Raw genomic sequence first — 18,151 nt, forward strand, 5'->3', positions numbered from 1 at the left:
TCTTAAAATTAATTCTGATTACCAAGAGACTTTCCTCTTTATTGTATTATAAACTTTTTTTTAACATGTCAGTACCAGTATATGGCAAGTAACGCTTGTAAGCATTTACTGTTGTATATTTTGGATTTTATAATTCATGAATTTTGGCACTGTTTATACTTGTAGTCTTAAAGTTGTTATTTATCAATGAACCTAATTCAGGTAGAATCTCTTAGTGGATTAAGTTTAAGAGTAGAAGTACAAATATAAATTAAAATTTTTTATCTTTGTTTTTTGCTTTGGAATATTAAGAAATTGAGAATTTAATAAATAGTGATATGGACTTATAATAAATTTACATTATCTAGCTTTAATCAGAATGTAACCAACATCAGAAAGAGGTACTTGCCTTATCAGTGGAAGTGACATTAAAGGAGGTGTTTGTCTTCTGCATTGCTGCGCTACTGAGGTTGACTCAAAGCTGAAACTTGTATATATTGTCCTGCCCTATTAGAATGTAAATTATTTGAGAGTAAGGAATGTCTTGCTTTTCTTTTTGTATCACCAGCCCTTAGTACGGGGCCTTGCACATAGGAATTGATTAATATATGCTTTTTCATTCATTCCTGGAGGAGGCAGCTTACACTAACTTGGCACTTTTAAAAACAAAATGTAAACTGTGCATTTCCTTGTCCTGAAGCACCTTATAGTATTTTCCATATACAATTGTATAGTAATATCTAGCATTAATAGACTACTTTAAGGTTTGCAAAGCACTTTATAAATATTATTTCATTTTGTCCTCATAACAACCCTGGGAGAGGTAGGTAGATAGTTATCCCCATTTTACAGATGAAGAAACTGAGGAAGACAACCATTAAATGATTTGCCTAGAGTCACACAGCTAGTAAATGTCTGAGTCTGGATTTGAACTCAGGTGTACCTGAGAGCAAGTCCAGTACTCTCTATACAAATAGATACTTAATGATTGTTTTTGAACAAATTTGTAATTTGTTTTTATGGGAAAAAAAATGGGGGGGGTAGTTAGGGGTGAGGAAGTCATATTTGAATCAAAATAAGCCTTGTATACTTCTTTAATGCTCACTTGGGTTTTTGTTTGTGTGTGTGTGTGTGTGTGTGTGTGTGTACATACACATTTTTCTGGCTATCTTTTTTTTTTAATATCACCTTAGTTTCCTCTAGTATCCCTCTCCCTCCTCCTCAGTCTCCCAGAGGGCCATCTCATATTATAAAAAGCATTTTAAAAAGACAAAATAGAAAAAGAAGAGGGGAAAAAATCAGCATAACTAATTGAAAAAGTCTGAAAATATGTGCAATATATGCTTACGGACCTTCCACCTTTGAAAAGTGGTAGAGTGGGGAGTGTCTTATTATAGTTCTTTGGAGCCATGCTTATTCTTTATAATTTTGCAGCACTTTATTTTTGGTAGCTCTTTTTGTTTATATTGTTGTAGTCATTGTATATGTTATTTTTTTGGCTCTGCTTCATTCTGCATCAGTTTATGTAGATCTTTCCTTGCTTCTTAGTGTTTGTCACATTCATCATTTCTTCCAACACAATACTATTCCATTATGTTCGTGTACCCACAGTTCATTTATCCATTCTCCATTCAGTGGGCATCTACTTTGTTTTCAATTCTTTGCTATTACAAAAAGTGGTGCTAAAAATATTTTGGTGTATATGGGTACTGTCTTCTTATCCGTGGCCTCTTTGAGGTTTTAGCCTAGCAATCAAATCTTTGGGTCAAAGAGTATGGACATTTTAGCTGCTTTATTTACATAATTCCATATTGCTTTGCAAAATGAATTGTACAGATTCATAACTGCACCAGTAATGCGTGACTATCTTCCCAAAGCCCTTCTTTCATTGCTCATTGCCGTCTTTTGTCATCTTTGCTATTTTGCAGGGTCTGAGGTAAAACTCAGGGTTTTGATTTGCATTTATATTATTACTGATTCAGGTTTTGTTTTTAAATGTGACCCATGGGTTATCACTGGAGTTATGGCTTTCTTATAGATAAACTAAGATTTCATGTGAGATACAAGGTCCAGTGTATAGGACACTGAATAGGAATTCAGACCTGGCTCTTATTCCTGTGATTTTTGAGTAATTTTGAGTGCACTTAATAGTGCACAGTTTTTAAAAATTCAAATTATGTGATTCTGACAAAAATAGAAATAATGTTTTAACTTTTCTCTGAAGACATTTTTGAAGGGTAGTATCATTTTATCTTTTCATTTATTGACTTCCAGCCATGGGGTCGACATTCCTGTCATTGAACTGGATGATTCCTCTCCAGTGAGTTAAACAAAACAGTGAATCAGCAAGTATTGAGAGCCCAGCAAGGTTCATAATATTAGGTCTATGCCCTTCTCAGACCTGTAGCCATTAGTCTCTAAAGAATAGCCTGCTTCTTTATAACTTTTAGTGCTGATCTTGGAATTGCAGACTGATCTTCTTTTCAACTTCTGCCAGTATTTGAAGAGTTTGTTAATCTTTTGAGTTATTGGATAAGTCTATTTTCTTTCTCTTTCTGTTCTTTTTTAAATATACAACATTTCATTGAAGACTTTGTCTTTTCATCCTCGTCATTTCAACAACCTCCTTATTCAGAGACCCTCCCTTGAAACAGAGACAAACAATTAAGCAAAAACATCTCATCCAGTGATTGCATCTGCATGTTGTTTTTGGATAATTGTTTGAAGTATTGGAAGAAAATTAATGGTGTGTTATAGTGAACATTGGTTGTCAGCAGTATGACTTTTATGCTTGCTTATTTGTAAGTGTACTATTGTGTACTGAAGTGTCTTTTCACAGAAGGTCAGGTTGAAAACTCTTTGTTTACTAAAGTTCTTCTCTGATGCTTTACTCTGGCTTCGTGGTGACCAAGGGCTCCTAGAAACTATGGCAGCTGAGGGCAAGCTGTAGTAGGTCCTGCCCAGCTGGAAAGTCTTCAGGTGTTTGCCCCCAGTGGTGGCTACTTGGTGATTGTCAAAGGAGCATCCTAGTGAACTTTGAAGTGGCTCCACCATCAGGCTTCATGGTGATAAACTTTTTGGCTATCCAAAAAGTTGAAAACTATTTACCTGAGTTTTCATCTATAGAGCAGTACCTATAATAATGAAATCACAGATTCTTAAAATTTTGAAGTAAGGTATGGACTACACTTCAGGGTGGAGACACAGAGAGAGGTGGACTATTTCTGTTTCAAATCAACAAGCATTTATAAAGCATCTGCTGTGTTCTGTGTTCAAAGCAATGTGCTAGTTTCTGGGGCTGAAAGACCAAAAAAATAGCTTCTGACTCCAAGAAGCTTACATTGTTCTGTGGGGGTGCAGTGCTTACACAAAGAAGTAATTCCAAGGTAATTTAAGGAGGAAGAGAGTGAACACTTAAAACTAGAGGCATTGGGGTTAGCTTCACTGAAGATGAAATATGAGAGCTGAGCCTTGAAGGAAGAAAAGGATTCTGAGAGGAAGGGTGCTGGTTGTGCAAATGCCAGAGATCAGATTCAGAAAAATAGCTAGTATTCCATTGCGGCAAGAATGCAGATTTTATACAGGGGAGCAATATTAAGTAAAGCTGGAGAGGTAGGTAGGAGCCATGTTGCAGAGGGCCTCAACTGATAGGTTGAGGAGTTTGTATTTTATGTTAGAGGCAATAAATAGGGATCCTTTGAGCAAGGTACTGGATTATAGAAAGATTCAGGGCTATATAGAAGGGAGGTGATTTACCACCCAGGCTCTTTGTGCTCAATACTATACCAGTGGGGGTAGGAAGTTGTAGAGGGGAGGATGAGGATACAGGTATAAGTAACTTATATTTTAATTGGGAAAATATGATTAACAGGCCTGAAGCAATTAGCAAATAATAAAAGAAAGTGTTAAGTCTGTGGTACAGACTATAATTGCAGTAAGTTCAGAGAAAGGAGAGATCGTGTGGAAGTTCGAGTACTTGAGAGGCTTCATGAAGGAAATGGAATTTATTGTGCTCCTTAGGTATAAGATGATGAGATAAATGTGCATAAACATAAACATTAACCCCAAGTGAATGTTAAAAGAGAATCACTGGTACTTTTTCTGATATGACTTCCAAACATCAGTCACACTTCTAGGTGAATCAGATGGCATGAGAGAAAGGAGGGAGGGATGTGGAGAACGTGTCTAGAGGTGTCGACTTTATTTGTCCCATGGGTGTTTTGTTTGTTTTAATATCTCACAAGGAGGAGAGATTGGAATTGCTTCTCTAGCCTGTGGCTGAAAAAGCTTACAAATACCTATTTTTTTCTTTCTTGCTTTGTCTTTGTCCCTTCTGAAAAAGGCAGGCAGATAGACTGTGCGCTCTCTCTGTCTCTCTCTTTATTTCCCTCAACTCTTTTTCAAGGGTAAGTAGCTTATACAGGTGATTCTCACAAACGATTTCTTTTGTAGGAACAGCAACAGTATTGGTACAAACAGCACTTGCTTAGCCTGCAGCAAAGGGCAAAAGCACATGCACAGGGGCAGCAACCACTAAAGGGCCCTGGAGCAGTGAAAGATGCACCAGAGGCAGCGAAAGAAGAAACTACAACAACCAGTCAAATATCTGAACCTCCTCCGTTTCAGGATCCTCCATTACTACCCCCAAGTGAAGAGGTTCCACCTCCTCTCCCTCCTGATGAGCCCCAGGTAAGCCATACACTTAATTCCTTGGCATTAAGTGGGGATTTTTAAATTGATAATGTAGGTTGTATTATGTATAATTTTGGAGAGTAAAAAGTCAAAAGAACAGTATGTGCCCTGACTTTAACAATATAAAGTTAAAAATTAAAATTAAAAAAGAAAAGAAAGAGCAAAACAAAACCCTTGTAATGTATCTGCATAGTCAGGCAGGACAGATTCCTGCATTGGCCATGTCCAAAAAATACATATCTTGGTCTGCACCCTGGGTCCCTCACAGTTCTAGCAGGAGATGGCTGGTATGCTTCATCCTGGGTACTCTGAAATTGTGGTTGATAATTGTGTTGATAGAGTTCTTAAGTTTTTCAAAGTTGTTTGTTTTTGTAATGTTATTGTATAGTAAAATACTTTCCTAACAATAAAAAAACCAATGTAAAGAAACGTTAACAAGCAGCAAAACCCAAGTTAAATACAATAGATCATATTAGTTCCATGCTATCAGAGTTGAAATATACATCTTTCCTTTTCTATTTATAATTGGCAAGCTATAAAATTGAAAAGTGATATGAGTTCTAAGCATACTACTGGGTGATTTTACTTAATTGAAGGGAGGGGGATAAACAGGGGAGCAGGTGGTTTGGGCTGTTTGGGAAGCATCTGTTATCTCAAAACAAAATGTACCAGCCACAAAAAATAACCTTTTAGAAAAGAACGCATAACTAGATCCATCACTATCTAATAGATTAAAGAAAGTATCTTTTCTCTTAGCTTAGTTTTAGATAATAGAGAGACTCTCCACTATGTTCTTCTAGATATTGAAGGGATATTTGGGTAGTTTATAGATACCATTTTTCAAAGTTTGAAAGATGTCAAACATTGTATCCTTTTTTATTTCACTCTTAAGTCATTTCTGAATTATTTTGTATTATATGGCAGTATGTTCTTAGAATTGCAGTAGCATTAAGGACATATCGTGATTATGAAATACAATTCTGTATTGGTTCAGGAAAATGAGTAGAAATTATGCTAATCCAAAGGTCATCGTTCCCCCAAGAAGCTTGAACTAAGGAATTTTTGGAGTACATCAGTTTCCTGACCTCATTTGTTATAAAAGTTGTAAAATATGGAAAGAAAAGGATCATAATTCTTTTCAGTTTTTATATAGAGAAAAAGAAGTAAATATTTAAATATACAGGTTTACTTTCTGATGAAGATCTGAGGATTCTGACTAATAATTATGAGAATAACTACTCCCATGTTCATGATTGAGTGTGGGCCTTTGTGGGATAAAGGAATTAACATTTATCATGTACCTGCTGTGGGCCAGGAATTGTGCTCAGCCCTTTACAAAATATTCCTTTGTTTGATCCTCACAAGAACCCTGTCAGGCAGGTGCTCTTATTATGGAGAACCATGAAGTTGAAGTCCTTCTTTGCCATTTCACATGCATGGTAAGAATGATGACCCAAATTAGTCAGATAAATTGTAGGGACTCAAGGCTCTATGGGAAATTTAAAAATACTATGCAGATCTCAGTGATTTTTTTGTGTGTGTATATATCGTGTGATAACCTTGATTTTTGTCTTTTTTCTTTAGTCGGAAGAACCTGAAGAAGAAGCCAGGTTAAAACAATTACAGGCTGCAGCGGCACACTGGCAGCAGCAACAGCATCACCGAGTTGGCTTTCAGTATCAGGGAATAATGCAGAAGCATGCCCAGCTACAGCAGATCCTGCAACAGTACCAGCAGATCATTCAGCAACCGCCACACATACAGGTTACTTTCTCCTTAACTTGTTGGAATAAAGGATTTGAGCTTTGTTCCTGAGGACTAAAATCACAGAATCATCGGATTACAGATTTTGAGCATAAAAGAACCAGATCAGCTTGTTAGTCTGACCTTCTTTTTTTGTCGATGAGGAAGCAAGAGGCCCAGAGAAGTCAAGCTGTGATTTGAGCCTTGGTGCTCTGATTCCAAGTCCAACACTTTTCCCACAGTACTCTGCTTTTTCTTTTTCAATTCTTATCTTTGTAAGATGTGGAGAGTACTAAAATTATCAGGTGAAAGCCAGCAGTTGGGTCTTCTGCAATGTTTTTCCAGTCACCTGGCACTTTTTCCTATATATGAGAGGGTTTCTGCTCATTGAAATAGAACTTGAAGGCCCCATGGTAGTGCTGTACTATACAATTTCTTGTTTACTACCAGACTCAGGGTGTCAGATAGTGGTCTCCAGCTGTTAGAATTGTCTTAGGAAATTGATTTAAATCCAACTTTACTGTATTTCCTCTGGAATCCTACATAAAAGCACCATAAAAGGAGATAAATATTTACTTCTTTTAGTCAATTGTCAATATATTCAAAGTTCAGTTTATTGAGGAAGTAAATATTTCCTTTAGTGATTTTTCTGCTTATGTGGTTTTCCTGAGTACATGGTAAATGGAAGACTTTAAATAAGTTATCAAAAGGAATGATTATTATTTAAGTTAATAAGCATACTTTTCTAAAGTGTTTAGCTTTTCTCTCTCCCATGTACTTGGAATCTCTTGATTACAGCAAAACCCCTAAGTTTTAACTATTTTAATCGAGTGTATTATGAAATCGAAAAATTATATTTCTCTCTTCATTTTATAGACTATGTCCGTAGATATGCAGCTACGGCATTATGAGATGCAGCAGCAGCAATTTCAGCATCTTTTCAAAGAATGGGAACGGGAGTTTCAGCAGTGGCAGGATCAGCTCCATTCCTATCCTCACAAAGATCAGCTTCAAGAGTATGAGAAGCAGTGGAACTCATGGCAGGGACATTTAAAAGCTACTCAGTCCAACCTTCAGGAGAAAGTGAACACACTTCAGAATGTGAAAAATCAGTATATGGGAAGCATGACAATACCACCTCCGTTTGTTCCATATTCTCAAATGCCTCCAGCAATACCAACAATGCCACCTCCTGTATTGCCTCCATCTCTATCAACATCATTACCACCACCAGTGATGCCCCCTGCTTTGCCTGCCACAGTGCCACCACCTGTGATGCCCCCACCAGTGATGCCTCCTCTACCAACATCTGTTCCCCCACCTGGGGTGCCTCCATCTCTGCCTTCGGCTGGACCTCCACCAGTTCTGCCTCCACCATCTCTCTCTTCAGCTGGACCTCCACCTGTTCTTCCTCCACCATCTCTCTCTTCAACGGGGCCTCCTCCCGTTCTTCCCCCACCTTCCCTTTCCTCTACAGCAGCACCACCCGTCTTGCCTCCCCCACCTTTGTCGTCGGCAACACCCCCTCCAGGAATGCCTCCCCCAAATCTCACTTCAGCAGTTCTCCCCCAAGGGTTACCCCCATCAGTTCCACCAGCTTCCAGTTCTCAAAGCTCAAAACCTCCAGACAAACCCAGACCAGCACTACTTCCCACTCCTATATCCTTTGGTTCACCTCCACCTTACCATCCTCAAATAAAATCGTCCATGGGCTCTTCGGAACAAGTGAACTCTAAAGCTCCTCTGCCATTCAGTTCTTTTTCAACTGAACAAGGACATATGGAACCCAAAATTCCTACTACAGGATCTTCATCTGCTTCAAACCAGCCTGGTAACACAATTAAAGACACACCAGTGAGATCAGGTGGGCTGCTTCCAGATCCTCCTAGAAGCGCTTACTTGGAGGGTCCAAGAGGAGGTCCCAGGTATGTCTGATGCTTTTTTGCTGATTACACTTTGTACAGGGGCTCATGTTATTAAAGATTCCATCAATGTAGTTATAATATGTACTTACAGTTGGGTTGCTGTCGTTGTTGTTGAGTGGTTATTGTTTTTTGCTTTTGAAAATTACTGATTTGACCAAAAGGAAAAAAAATATTCCATCCAAATTTATAGGTGAATTCTATAAGATGTCTAAAGAGCAACTAATACTTATTCTATATAAATTATTTCTAAAAATTAAGAAAAAAACCCCACTTTACCAGATTCCTTTTTTGAGACAAATATGGTCCTAATACCCAACCCAGAGAGGGACAAAACAAAAAAAAAGAACTATGGACCAATATTAACAATGAATATTTATGCAGAAATTTTAAATAAAATCCTAGAAAAAGATTATAGAACAGTATTGCAAAAAGTCCACTGTGACAAGTCGGACTTATGCTAACAGTGCAAAGATAGTTTAACATTAAGCAAACAACATAATCATATTTAAAATAGGCCATGTGAATTATACCAACAGATAAAAAAGTTTTTGATGAATCGCGACCCTTATAAAAAAAAAACCTTAAATGATAGTATTAAGATGATAATAATAATAAACCTTTAAAGGGGTAGGCATAGAAGTGCAATTTTGAAATGTAAAGAGTACATATCTAAAACTCAAAGTTTGCTGTATTTGCAGTGTAAACCCAGTAAATATTAGAAGCTGTCCCAATTAATATAAGAATAAAGCAATGATGCCCTACTTTTTGTGTCATTATTTGAAAGCACTTATAGAAATGTTAAGACCAACAAAGAGGAAAGAGAAATTGAATGCATGAACATTTGCAAAAAGGAAACATAATTTATTTTAGAAACAGGGAATCAGAGCACTTAAGACAGTAGTTTCAGTGAAGTAGGAAGTTTCAAAATAAATTCACAGAAAACATCAGTGTGTCTGTGACAAATAGGACAAGTAACAAAATCTAGGAGAAAATAAGAGAAAGGGAAATGACATTCAAAATAACTATAAAAGGTACAGAATATCTAAAAGTTTCCTTGTGAACGCACAGCTGGAGACATAAATACAATTGCAAAACACTCATCTTGGGGGGAGATCTGGAAACTCATCTTTTTAAAGTGTTTATTGATTTTTGTTTTTCTATCATGTGTGAAGAATGTAGGAATTCTTTTGAGAACTGTTTGTTCCTCTGTTTTATTTTATCCATTGGGAAATAACTCTTGGTCTCTTATGTTGTCCTCTCTCTATATTTTAGATATCACATTTTGTCAGAGATAGTTGATACAAAGATTTCAAGATACTCTTTAAAGAAATAAAGAATGACTAAAAATTGGAGGAACATTCATTGCTCCTGTTTGGACTGCATCGCCTAGTAAAAATGGCAGTACTTTCTGAATTATAAATTTGATATTATGTCAGTCAAATAGACAAGGTATATTTTATGGAGCTAGACAATCTAATTTGTTTGGAGTAACACAAGGTCAGAAATCTCAAGCAAAATAAAGGAAAAAGTAGAAAGAAGGAGTTAGGGTTGATAGTGCTTTCAGAGCTCAGGTTATCTTATAAGTCATCAATCATCAAAACTATTTGACACTACTTAAGAAATAGGAAAGTAGACCAGTGGAACTAGCTAGATAAGTAAGTATTGAAACCATCAAATTCAGTAACCAGGAATCTAACAAACCTGCACATAATAAGGTCTTGGGAAAGAATTCACTATCTGGCAGCTACTGTGAAAACTGGAAAATAGTTTGACAGAAATTAGTTTAAAATAACATCAGAGTTACACACCTTTCAGAACTATGGCTAAGGGTAGAATTATTAACCAAACAAAAGATAAAAGAGATCACGAAAGAAAAAAAGTTACATAATTGAATTACATAAAATCAGAAAATTTTTTGTATGAATCCTGTTAATACATACGGGGTGAGAAGGGAACTGTTATTTAACATAGAACTATAAATGATAGACCAAAGTATTTTCCCATCAGTTGGGTAAACTTTTTTGCTTCAAATATCTCTGCTATGGATCTGATACCCAGGATATATAGAAAATTGTTGTTGTTGAGTCATTTCAGTCATGTCTGACTCTTTGTGACCCATTTGGGTTTTTTTTTTTGCCGAAGATACTAGAGTGGTTTGCCATTTCCTTCTCCAGCTCGTTCTATAGATGAGGAACTAAGGCAGAGTGAAGTGACTTACCCAGGGTCACACAGCTAGGAAGTATCTGAGGGCAGACTTGAACTTGACTCCAGGCCTGGCACTCTATCTTAGCTGCCATATATGGAGAGTTAACACAACTCTAATAATATAGTAACAGCTGACGTTTTTATAACACTAGCTAAGTTATTATCTCATTTGATCCTCATAACAACCCTAGGAGGTAGGTGCTACTATCATTATCATCCCCATTTTATATATGAGGAAACTGAGGCAAGTTAACTTTCCCAGGGTCACACAGCTAGTAATGTCTGAGGTTAAGTGACTTGCCCAGGGTCACACAGTTAGTAATGTCTGAGGTCAGATTTGAACTTGGGTTTTCCTGACTCTAGGTCTGGCACTCTATTCACTGCACAACCTGGCTGCTCTTGGCACTATACGTCAACTTTCTAACTTTTCTAATAGTAAAGGTGTAGTTCTGCATTGATACAGAAGTTTATTCACTGGGGGTTACTCATATCAATGAAATAAAACATATAGTCCGGAAAAAAAAATAAAGACCATGCCCCAATGGTCAAAGGATATAAACAGTTTCTAAAAGAGGAATTGCAAAGCTTTAATAACCATATGTAAGATGGCTCTAAATCACTGAATGGAAAAGTAATACAAATGCAAAATTAATTCATAATCTGATTTTTCCATTCACATTCAACAAATTGGCAAAGATGACAAAAAGAAAGACATTGCTGGAGGGGCTATGAGAGGGCAGGAATATTATTATTCTGTTAATAGCTGTGAATTGTTCAAGCAATTTCCAGTTCTGGAAATAATTTCAGATTATGTTAAAGAGGTGATTAAAATGTCGATGCCTTTTGAGCCAGAGATACCACCACCAGGCTTATATTCCAAAGATATTAAAAATAAAAGGTTTCATGTATACCAAAAAACTGAAGTTTTTAGCAGAACTTTTTGTGGTATCACAAGAACTGGAAACAAAGTAGGTACTCGTTGGGGAATAACTAAACAAATTGTGGTACATGCATATAAAGCAGGAGTTGCTTAACCTCTTTTCTGTCAATGAAAAATAAATAGGATTACAAAGGAAACAAATTATTTTGAAATATAGTTATCAAAATATTTGTAAAAAAACAAGTTCATGGATCACAGATTAAGAACCCCTAAATGTAAAGGAATATTACTATAGAAACAATCAATGTGAAGAATTCAGTGAAACATGGGCAGACTTCTGAACTGACACAGTGCAGTAAAAAGAAGCAGGAAACAATATAGTGTTGCTTAAAATAACAAGTGGAAAGAACAATAAAATAAAAATGATTGCTGTATGATTGAAATGACCCAAGGCTCATCACAAAGAAGAGTTGATTGGTGCACTTCTCTCCCTTCATTGCTGAAGAGCAAGACTGTGGATGTGGAATATTGCATATACTATTATTTAACTGCTGTTTAGCTCAGTTTTGCTGAACTGCTTTTTTAAGCTTTTGTTTAAAATCCTTGTTATAAGGAACGTAGGAAAGGATCTATTAAGAAATGAACGTGACCTAATAAGTTAAAGTGGAAAGAGTGCTCGCCAGCTCTTAAATTAGAGAACCTGAGTTCAGAGCCAGAATGGACTGAAGAGACATTTACAGATGAGGAAAATGAGGTAGAGAGATTAAGTTATTCACCCCAGGTCTTATAGCTAGCAAGTGCCCAAGAGGGACTTGCGCTCAGGATTTCATAATCCCAAGTTCAGTATTCCATCGTCTATGCCATATCACTCTACCTCTTCCCATTTAATATTTGAATGTCCTTGGAGAAGTCACTCAAAATCCCTTGACCTCAGTTTTCTCATTTATGACATGAAAGGGGTTGTACTGTATGGTTTCTGAGGTCCCTTCCAACTCTAGAGATCTGACTTTGTGGTCTTAAAAAAAATTAATTGATAAAAAGGAAATTAACTAATTTTTAACTATCAATATTGCTGCTTGAATATAAAACTTATGAGCTATATGAGCCCTCTCCCTCCCCTGAGATGTTAAAATCACTCTAAGTTTGCTGTCTTTATGTCATAGGTAGGCTATTCCATGGCAGGCAGAATGATGTAGTTGATAGAGAGCCTGCCTTGGTGTCAGGATACTCTGGGTTCAGGTTCTATCTCAGGACACCTCTATACTGGCTCTGTGACCCTGAGCAAGTTACTAACTTCTCAGGGCTCTAGGGGACCGTCTATAAAGCTTCAGGATGGCAGCTGGTTTTCATTCCTTCAGGAATCACAACAATAACCACAGCCACAACGCCTGTGGGTAAAGAGAGTATAGTACTGAATTACAGTATTCGTGTTCCTCTATCACTTTTTAGTTTTAAACACACAGCTACAAAATCCGTTGTTGGCTTGCTTGGTTTCTCCTGATCCAGAACAATGACAAGTTGGCTTCCTGAATTTATTCTGCTTCATCAATCAGGAAAACATGTCTTCATCTACCTTTTTTTTTTTTTTAAACCATAGTTTTCGTTTAGAAAAGGGAAAACTTTCTTTTGATTGGGAATAAATATTGATAAATAAAACATTTTTTATTATTTTTGTCTTTTTGATGCTTTTTGTCTTTTACCACAATGCCATTTCCTGAATTATACAGTTTTCCCCCCACTAAACCTTTCTAGTAATGAAATAGACTTTATCTGATAGTGTGTATAGCATTCTATACCTGTGCTGTCACCAGCCCCAAAGTGTTTTGATTGTCTCTTTCCCAGGACCAATGTTAATCCTAAGCCTGATTTTAATAGTATATGAAAACAAAGTTTTTAATCTCTGTTCTCCCAACTAAAAGTTTTAATTACTTTTGTTCAAAGTCTATTTAAAATACAACTCTTGAACAAGATAATTATTTCAAGTACAATATACATTTTATATTCAATCATACTCATAGTTTCTATGGTTAAAAAACTCTCAATTTGCACCTCTTAGTGTCTTGTCACTAATCCAAAGTCACACCAGTTCTATTTTAGCTTCTGTACACTCAGAATTTTAAATGTGTCCAAGGCCCTGGAGATCATCGAGTTGTACCATCCCTCTGAAGCCTAAAGTGTTTACCTGACTTGCCTTTGTTCTTTAAACTTGGTGTTAGATGGAGTGCCATGACCAGAACCCATTTCTCCGAATTCCTCTTTTACCATTCTGCCATATCACCTCTCATGAATATTAATTGTATTTGAATTGCTTTTTTCTTATCATTGGGACTCTCTGCTAGATCCCACCTTTGTAAAATCTTACCTGGTGGAATAACATTTCTTATACTTGGGGTAAACGTACCTGAAATTTCACCAAAAAGATTCTGCTTTAAAGAGAGCCAATTTATTATAAGTCCCAAAACAAAGTAATGTTTTTTTTCCTGTCAGTATAATGTAACCAACTGAAATATTATCCTTGTCCCTTCAACTAACTGTCTCCTAAAACTTTTCTTTGAAATGACATCCCAAATAAAACCCTAATGCTAAACTATTGACATTTTTATTTTTAAGAACTAATAAAATAATGTATCATATTACTAAAAGTATTAAACATTGTCCAACTTTTTCATTAGCACCTTAAGAGATGATACTAAAGATAGTGGCTTTGGAGATTGTTACTTTTAAAATGAAAAGGCTTTTTGCTATCGTTGTATATAAATTCTATTCTCTAAACTGTTCCTTTTTAGTTGTTAGTATGCTTTGTAAACCATAAAATTCTATATTGTTTGGTTATAATTTATGTGCATAGTGATGATATTTATTTCCCAGAAAATCAGGTGATACTGGCAGTATTTTAAAAATTTGTCCGTAAGATCTCTTTAATGTTATTGTTCTGGAGTTGCCTGTGGGCTATAGTTTGCCAAACTGTGCTCTAGAGCACTGGTTCCAAGATGGAAGTTAGTGCATTACCTTCATTGAAACTATTAATGAAAGAAACATTTATGGTCTTAAAACACTTATAAGATAAATGTCTTAAACATGTAGGATTTTTTTTTCTACCATACTGACTTAGGTTCATTAAAATGTATCTTACCTTGTATAGGTTTGATGGTCCTCGAGGAAGATTTGATGCACCAGGGGCAAGATGTGAAGGACCGAGACCTAAAGGACCTCGTTTTGAAGGACATCGTTCAGATGGTCCAAGGCCCAAATATGAAGGGCACCACTCAGAGGGTGCCTCTAAAAGCAAATGGGGGACAATTCCCCGGGGGCCAGCATCTCAGTTTTATATTTCTTCAAATACTTCTCAGGGCCCACGACAGAGTGCACCACAGTGGAGAGGTTCTAAGCCACCTTATGGGCAGCAGCAGCAGCAACATCCACCCAAATCACAAGCAGAGTCTCATCTAGGAAACAAGGAACCTTTAACGGACCCTAGCAGTGGCCAACAAAAGAACAACAGAATGTCGCCAACTCCATTTTCTCTTACTGCAGATGTGAAGGATTCTAAATCATTTCAGTCCAGTGAGAAACTAAAAGATACTCAACATGATGTTCCCCAAACTGAAGTCCAAGCAGGACCTAATGATCCTTCAAACTGGAGCCAGAATTCTCAAAATATGGAGAAACAGATAGACAAAACTGGTCAGCCGCTACCTGCGCAATGCCAGAAACCATTTGCAAACAAATCTTCATCTATTCAATCAACTTTTCCCTCACGAACAGGAGGAATGGATGGGGGAGGACCACCATCCATACCATCGTTAACTGCAAATAATGATTTGAAATCTGTTGGTGTTGGTATCCCCCAATTAGAAAATAACCAGGACAAAGGTTTGCCCAGGCTAGATAACAGAGATCATAGACCAGAAGGCAATAGAGGTAGCAGTTCATCTTACAGAGGTAGGGGACAAGGAAGAATTGAAGACATGCGTGATAAGGGCCTGACAAACAGAGGGAGAGGACAAATAATCAATCAGGGCCCTGTAATGGGCAAACCAGAAGACATTAGAGAGAAAGTGATAGGCAGAAGGGAAGAAAGTCGAGAGAAGATGGGCAGACAAGAAGGCAGTCGAGAGAGGGTGATGGGAAGACGATCAGGCAGCCGAGATAGAGGGTTAGGGAGGCTGGGAAGTGGTAGGGAGAAAATTTCAAGTGGTCAGGCAGATATCCAGGATAGGGGGAGAGCTGGCAGCCGGGAAAGGGGACCTCCCCGGAGGGCCAACAGTCAAGAGAGAGGACCTCCTAGGAGGGCTGGCAGCCGGGAGAGAGGACCTCCATTCCACAGGGCTGGAAGCAGAGAAAGGGGACCACCTCGGCGGCCTGGAAGTCGGGAAAGGGGACTGGGCAGACCAGAATTTGGTCGGGATAAAGGTTTACCCAGGCTAGAACCTGGTAATATAGATAAATCAATTAGGATGGGAGATGGGGAAAAAATGCCCCCTTATCATCGAGATGAAGCATCTAGGGCTCCCTGGAATCATGGAGAGGATAGAGGGCATGAAGACTTTTCATTGGATGGTAGAAATGTCCCTGCTTTAGAACGGGAAAGACTTGATGATTGGGACAGGGAGAGATACTGGAGAGAATGTGAACCAGATTATCAAGATGATGTAGATCCATACAACAGAGAGGACAGATTTACATTGCTACCTTCTCGGTCCCATGATGTTGATCGGCGAGGACCTTGGTGGGATGATTGGGATAGAGATCGTGATATGGATCGAGACTTTAGGGATATGGACAGGGACATGGATAGGGAGCGGGACAGGGACCGGGACCGGGACCGGATGGGAAGACCTATGGATATGTATGATCGAGAATTGGATAGAGAATGGGACAGAGACTACATGAGACCAATGGATGACCAAGAATCACAATTTCATGAGCGTGATATTCCCCCCCTTCCACCTTTGCCACCTTTGCCTCCTCTTCCACCTTTGGATAGATATCGTGATGACAGGTGGAGAGATGAAAGAGATAGAGATCACATGTATGATCGGGACCTTCGTGACAGGGGGGAATTAAGAATTCGAGAATATCCTGAGAGAGGAGAAACATGGCGAGAAAAACGAGATTACCTTCCTGAGCGAATGGACTGGGAGAGAGAACGATTGTCAGACAGATGGTATCCATCTGATGTAGACAGACATTCCCCTATGGGGGATCACATGCCACCTCCATCGCACCACTCTTCTGAAATGTTGGGAGCAGAAGGAAACTTGGACTCTGATCAATCTATTGGAGGGGTAATGGTCCTTAGTCAAAGACAGCATGAAATAATTTTGAAAGCTGCACAGGAACTCAAAATGCTACGGTAAGTTAACTACTGAAGATAATTTTTTTTTTCTGAAGATAATTTCTTGAGTCAAAAAGTATTTAAACTGTTCTTCAGAATGGTCTGATATACTTTGTTGGAATTATCTTCTTAGTTCTTTTCAAGTAGTTTTAATTTGGTATTTGGTACTTGAATTTTTATTGAAGTTGAAAATTCTTTCTATGATGTGTATTCTCAGTTGGTTGTTTGATGGGACTTTATTGGGGATGAGATGATATTTTCATAGGACTACAGGCATTTGAGCAGAAAGTGAGTTTAGTGGTTATCTATTTACTTCTGACCACTGCCTCTCTTGTGCCTCTCTTTTGTTTCTATGGCTACCACCCTTAGTTTAGGCTGTTGTAATAGCCATCTAACTTGTATCCTTGCTTCTGAATTTCTACCTTCTAATCTGTTGATCTCATTGTTGCCAGAGTAATCTTCCATGACCATGTCACTCATTTGCTCCAAAAATCTTTAATGATGATGTAACAGTGTTGCTAGCAGCTGCTGTTGGGGTGTAAGACCAATAACATCAGCACACAGAAGGCTGCCAGTACAGGTTCTTTGATCTGCCTTTCTAAGGAAAGCAACTTTAATCAAACCTACATATATAATTTCACTTAATTCAGGGGGAAAAGCCAGCACCCTGAACTTCAGAGCAAGTACAAACAGGAATTACAGAGACAATATAAACAGATCAACATTACTGTCTAGCCAAATCACAATATAAATAGTTACCAAAGAAGCACCAACATCTGGGTTTTCTGAAGCCAGGGTGGGGAGGGAGTTCCTTAACAACGGCTACCCAGTGTCTCCACACCAACACTCTTCCAGTGTGTGGGAGCCCCAAACAAAATGCCAACCTCTGAGTTTATATACCCTTCTTAGGGCCGGAAGGCTTCATACCTAATCATCAAAAGGGTGCGGGCCTAGGGCTTAGCACCTAGCAAGACTTAATCAATGGCACTTGATTACTTTAGCATTCTAAAAGAGAAGACAGTAAAAAAAAAAAAAGTCCCACCCTAATTACCAATACAGATGACTATTTACAAAAATACAGATTTTCAGCCAGTCTGGACTACTTGCCCTTTCCTACCTTCAAGCTCCAGGGCAAGAAAGGAATATTAATGTGACAATGAATTTGTGCATACCATTCTTCGTACTCTGAAATATTGTTTTTTATGCCATCAGTGCATTTTTCACGTTCTAGGCAATTTTTTGTGCTCCTCCTTCCCCTGCCCTCGACAGGATTATAAACTAAGGGGTGAGGACTGTCGTTTTTCATCTTTTTATCTCCAACACCTAGCACAGTGCCTTTAATGAGCCTTTGAATTGAAGTGATCCATGTGAGTTATAAGTTTATGCCCT

At 37.8% G+C, this 18,151-nt stretch overlaps 1 protein-coding gene across 1 annotated transcript in view; it reads left to right on the forward strand.

The window, feature by feature from the left end:
- YLPM1 (YLP motif containing 1) overlaps positions 1–18,151 on the forward strand; it is a 58,053-nt gene that overhangs the window by 9,483 nt on the left and 30,419 nt on the right. The window contains exons 2-5 of the mRNA XM_036734640.1: positions 4,432–4,668; positions 6,256–6,435; positions 7,291–8,339; positions 14,567–16,780. Of these exons, the coding sequence (XP_036590535.1) occupies positions 4,432–4,668; positions 6,256–6,435; positions 7,291–8,339; positions 14,567–16,780 (3,680 nt within the window). The remainder of the gene's footprint in view (positions 1–4,431; positions 4,669–6,255; positions 6,436–7,290; positions 8,340–14,566; positions 16,781–18,151) is intronic.

This window comes from Trichosurus vulpecula, chromosome 8 (assembly GCF_011100635.1).
Source record: "Trichosurus vulpecula isolate mTriVul1 chromosome 8, mTriVul1.pri, whole genome shotgun sequence".
NCBI classification, from domain to species: Eukaryota; Metazoa; Chordata; class Mammalia; order Diprotodontia; family Phalangeridae; genus Trichosurus; species Trichosurus vulpecula.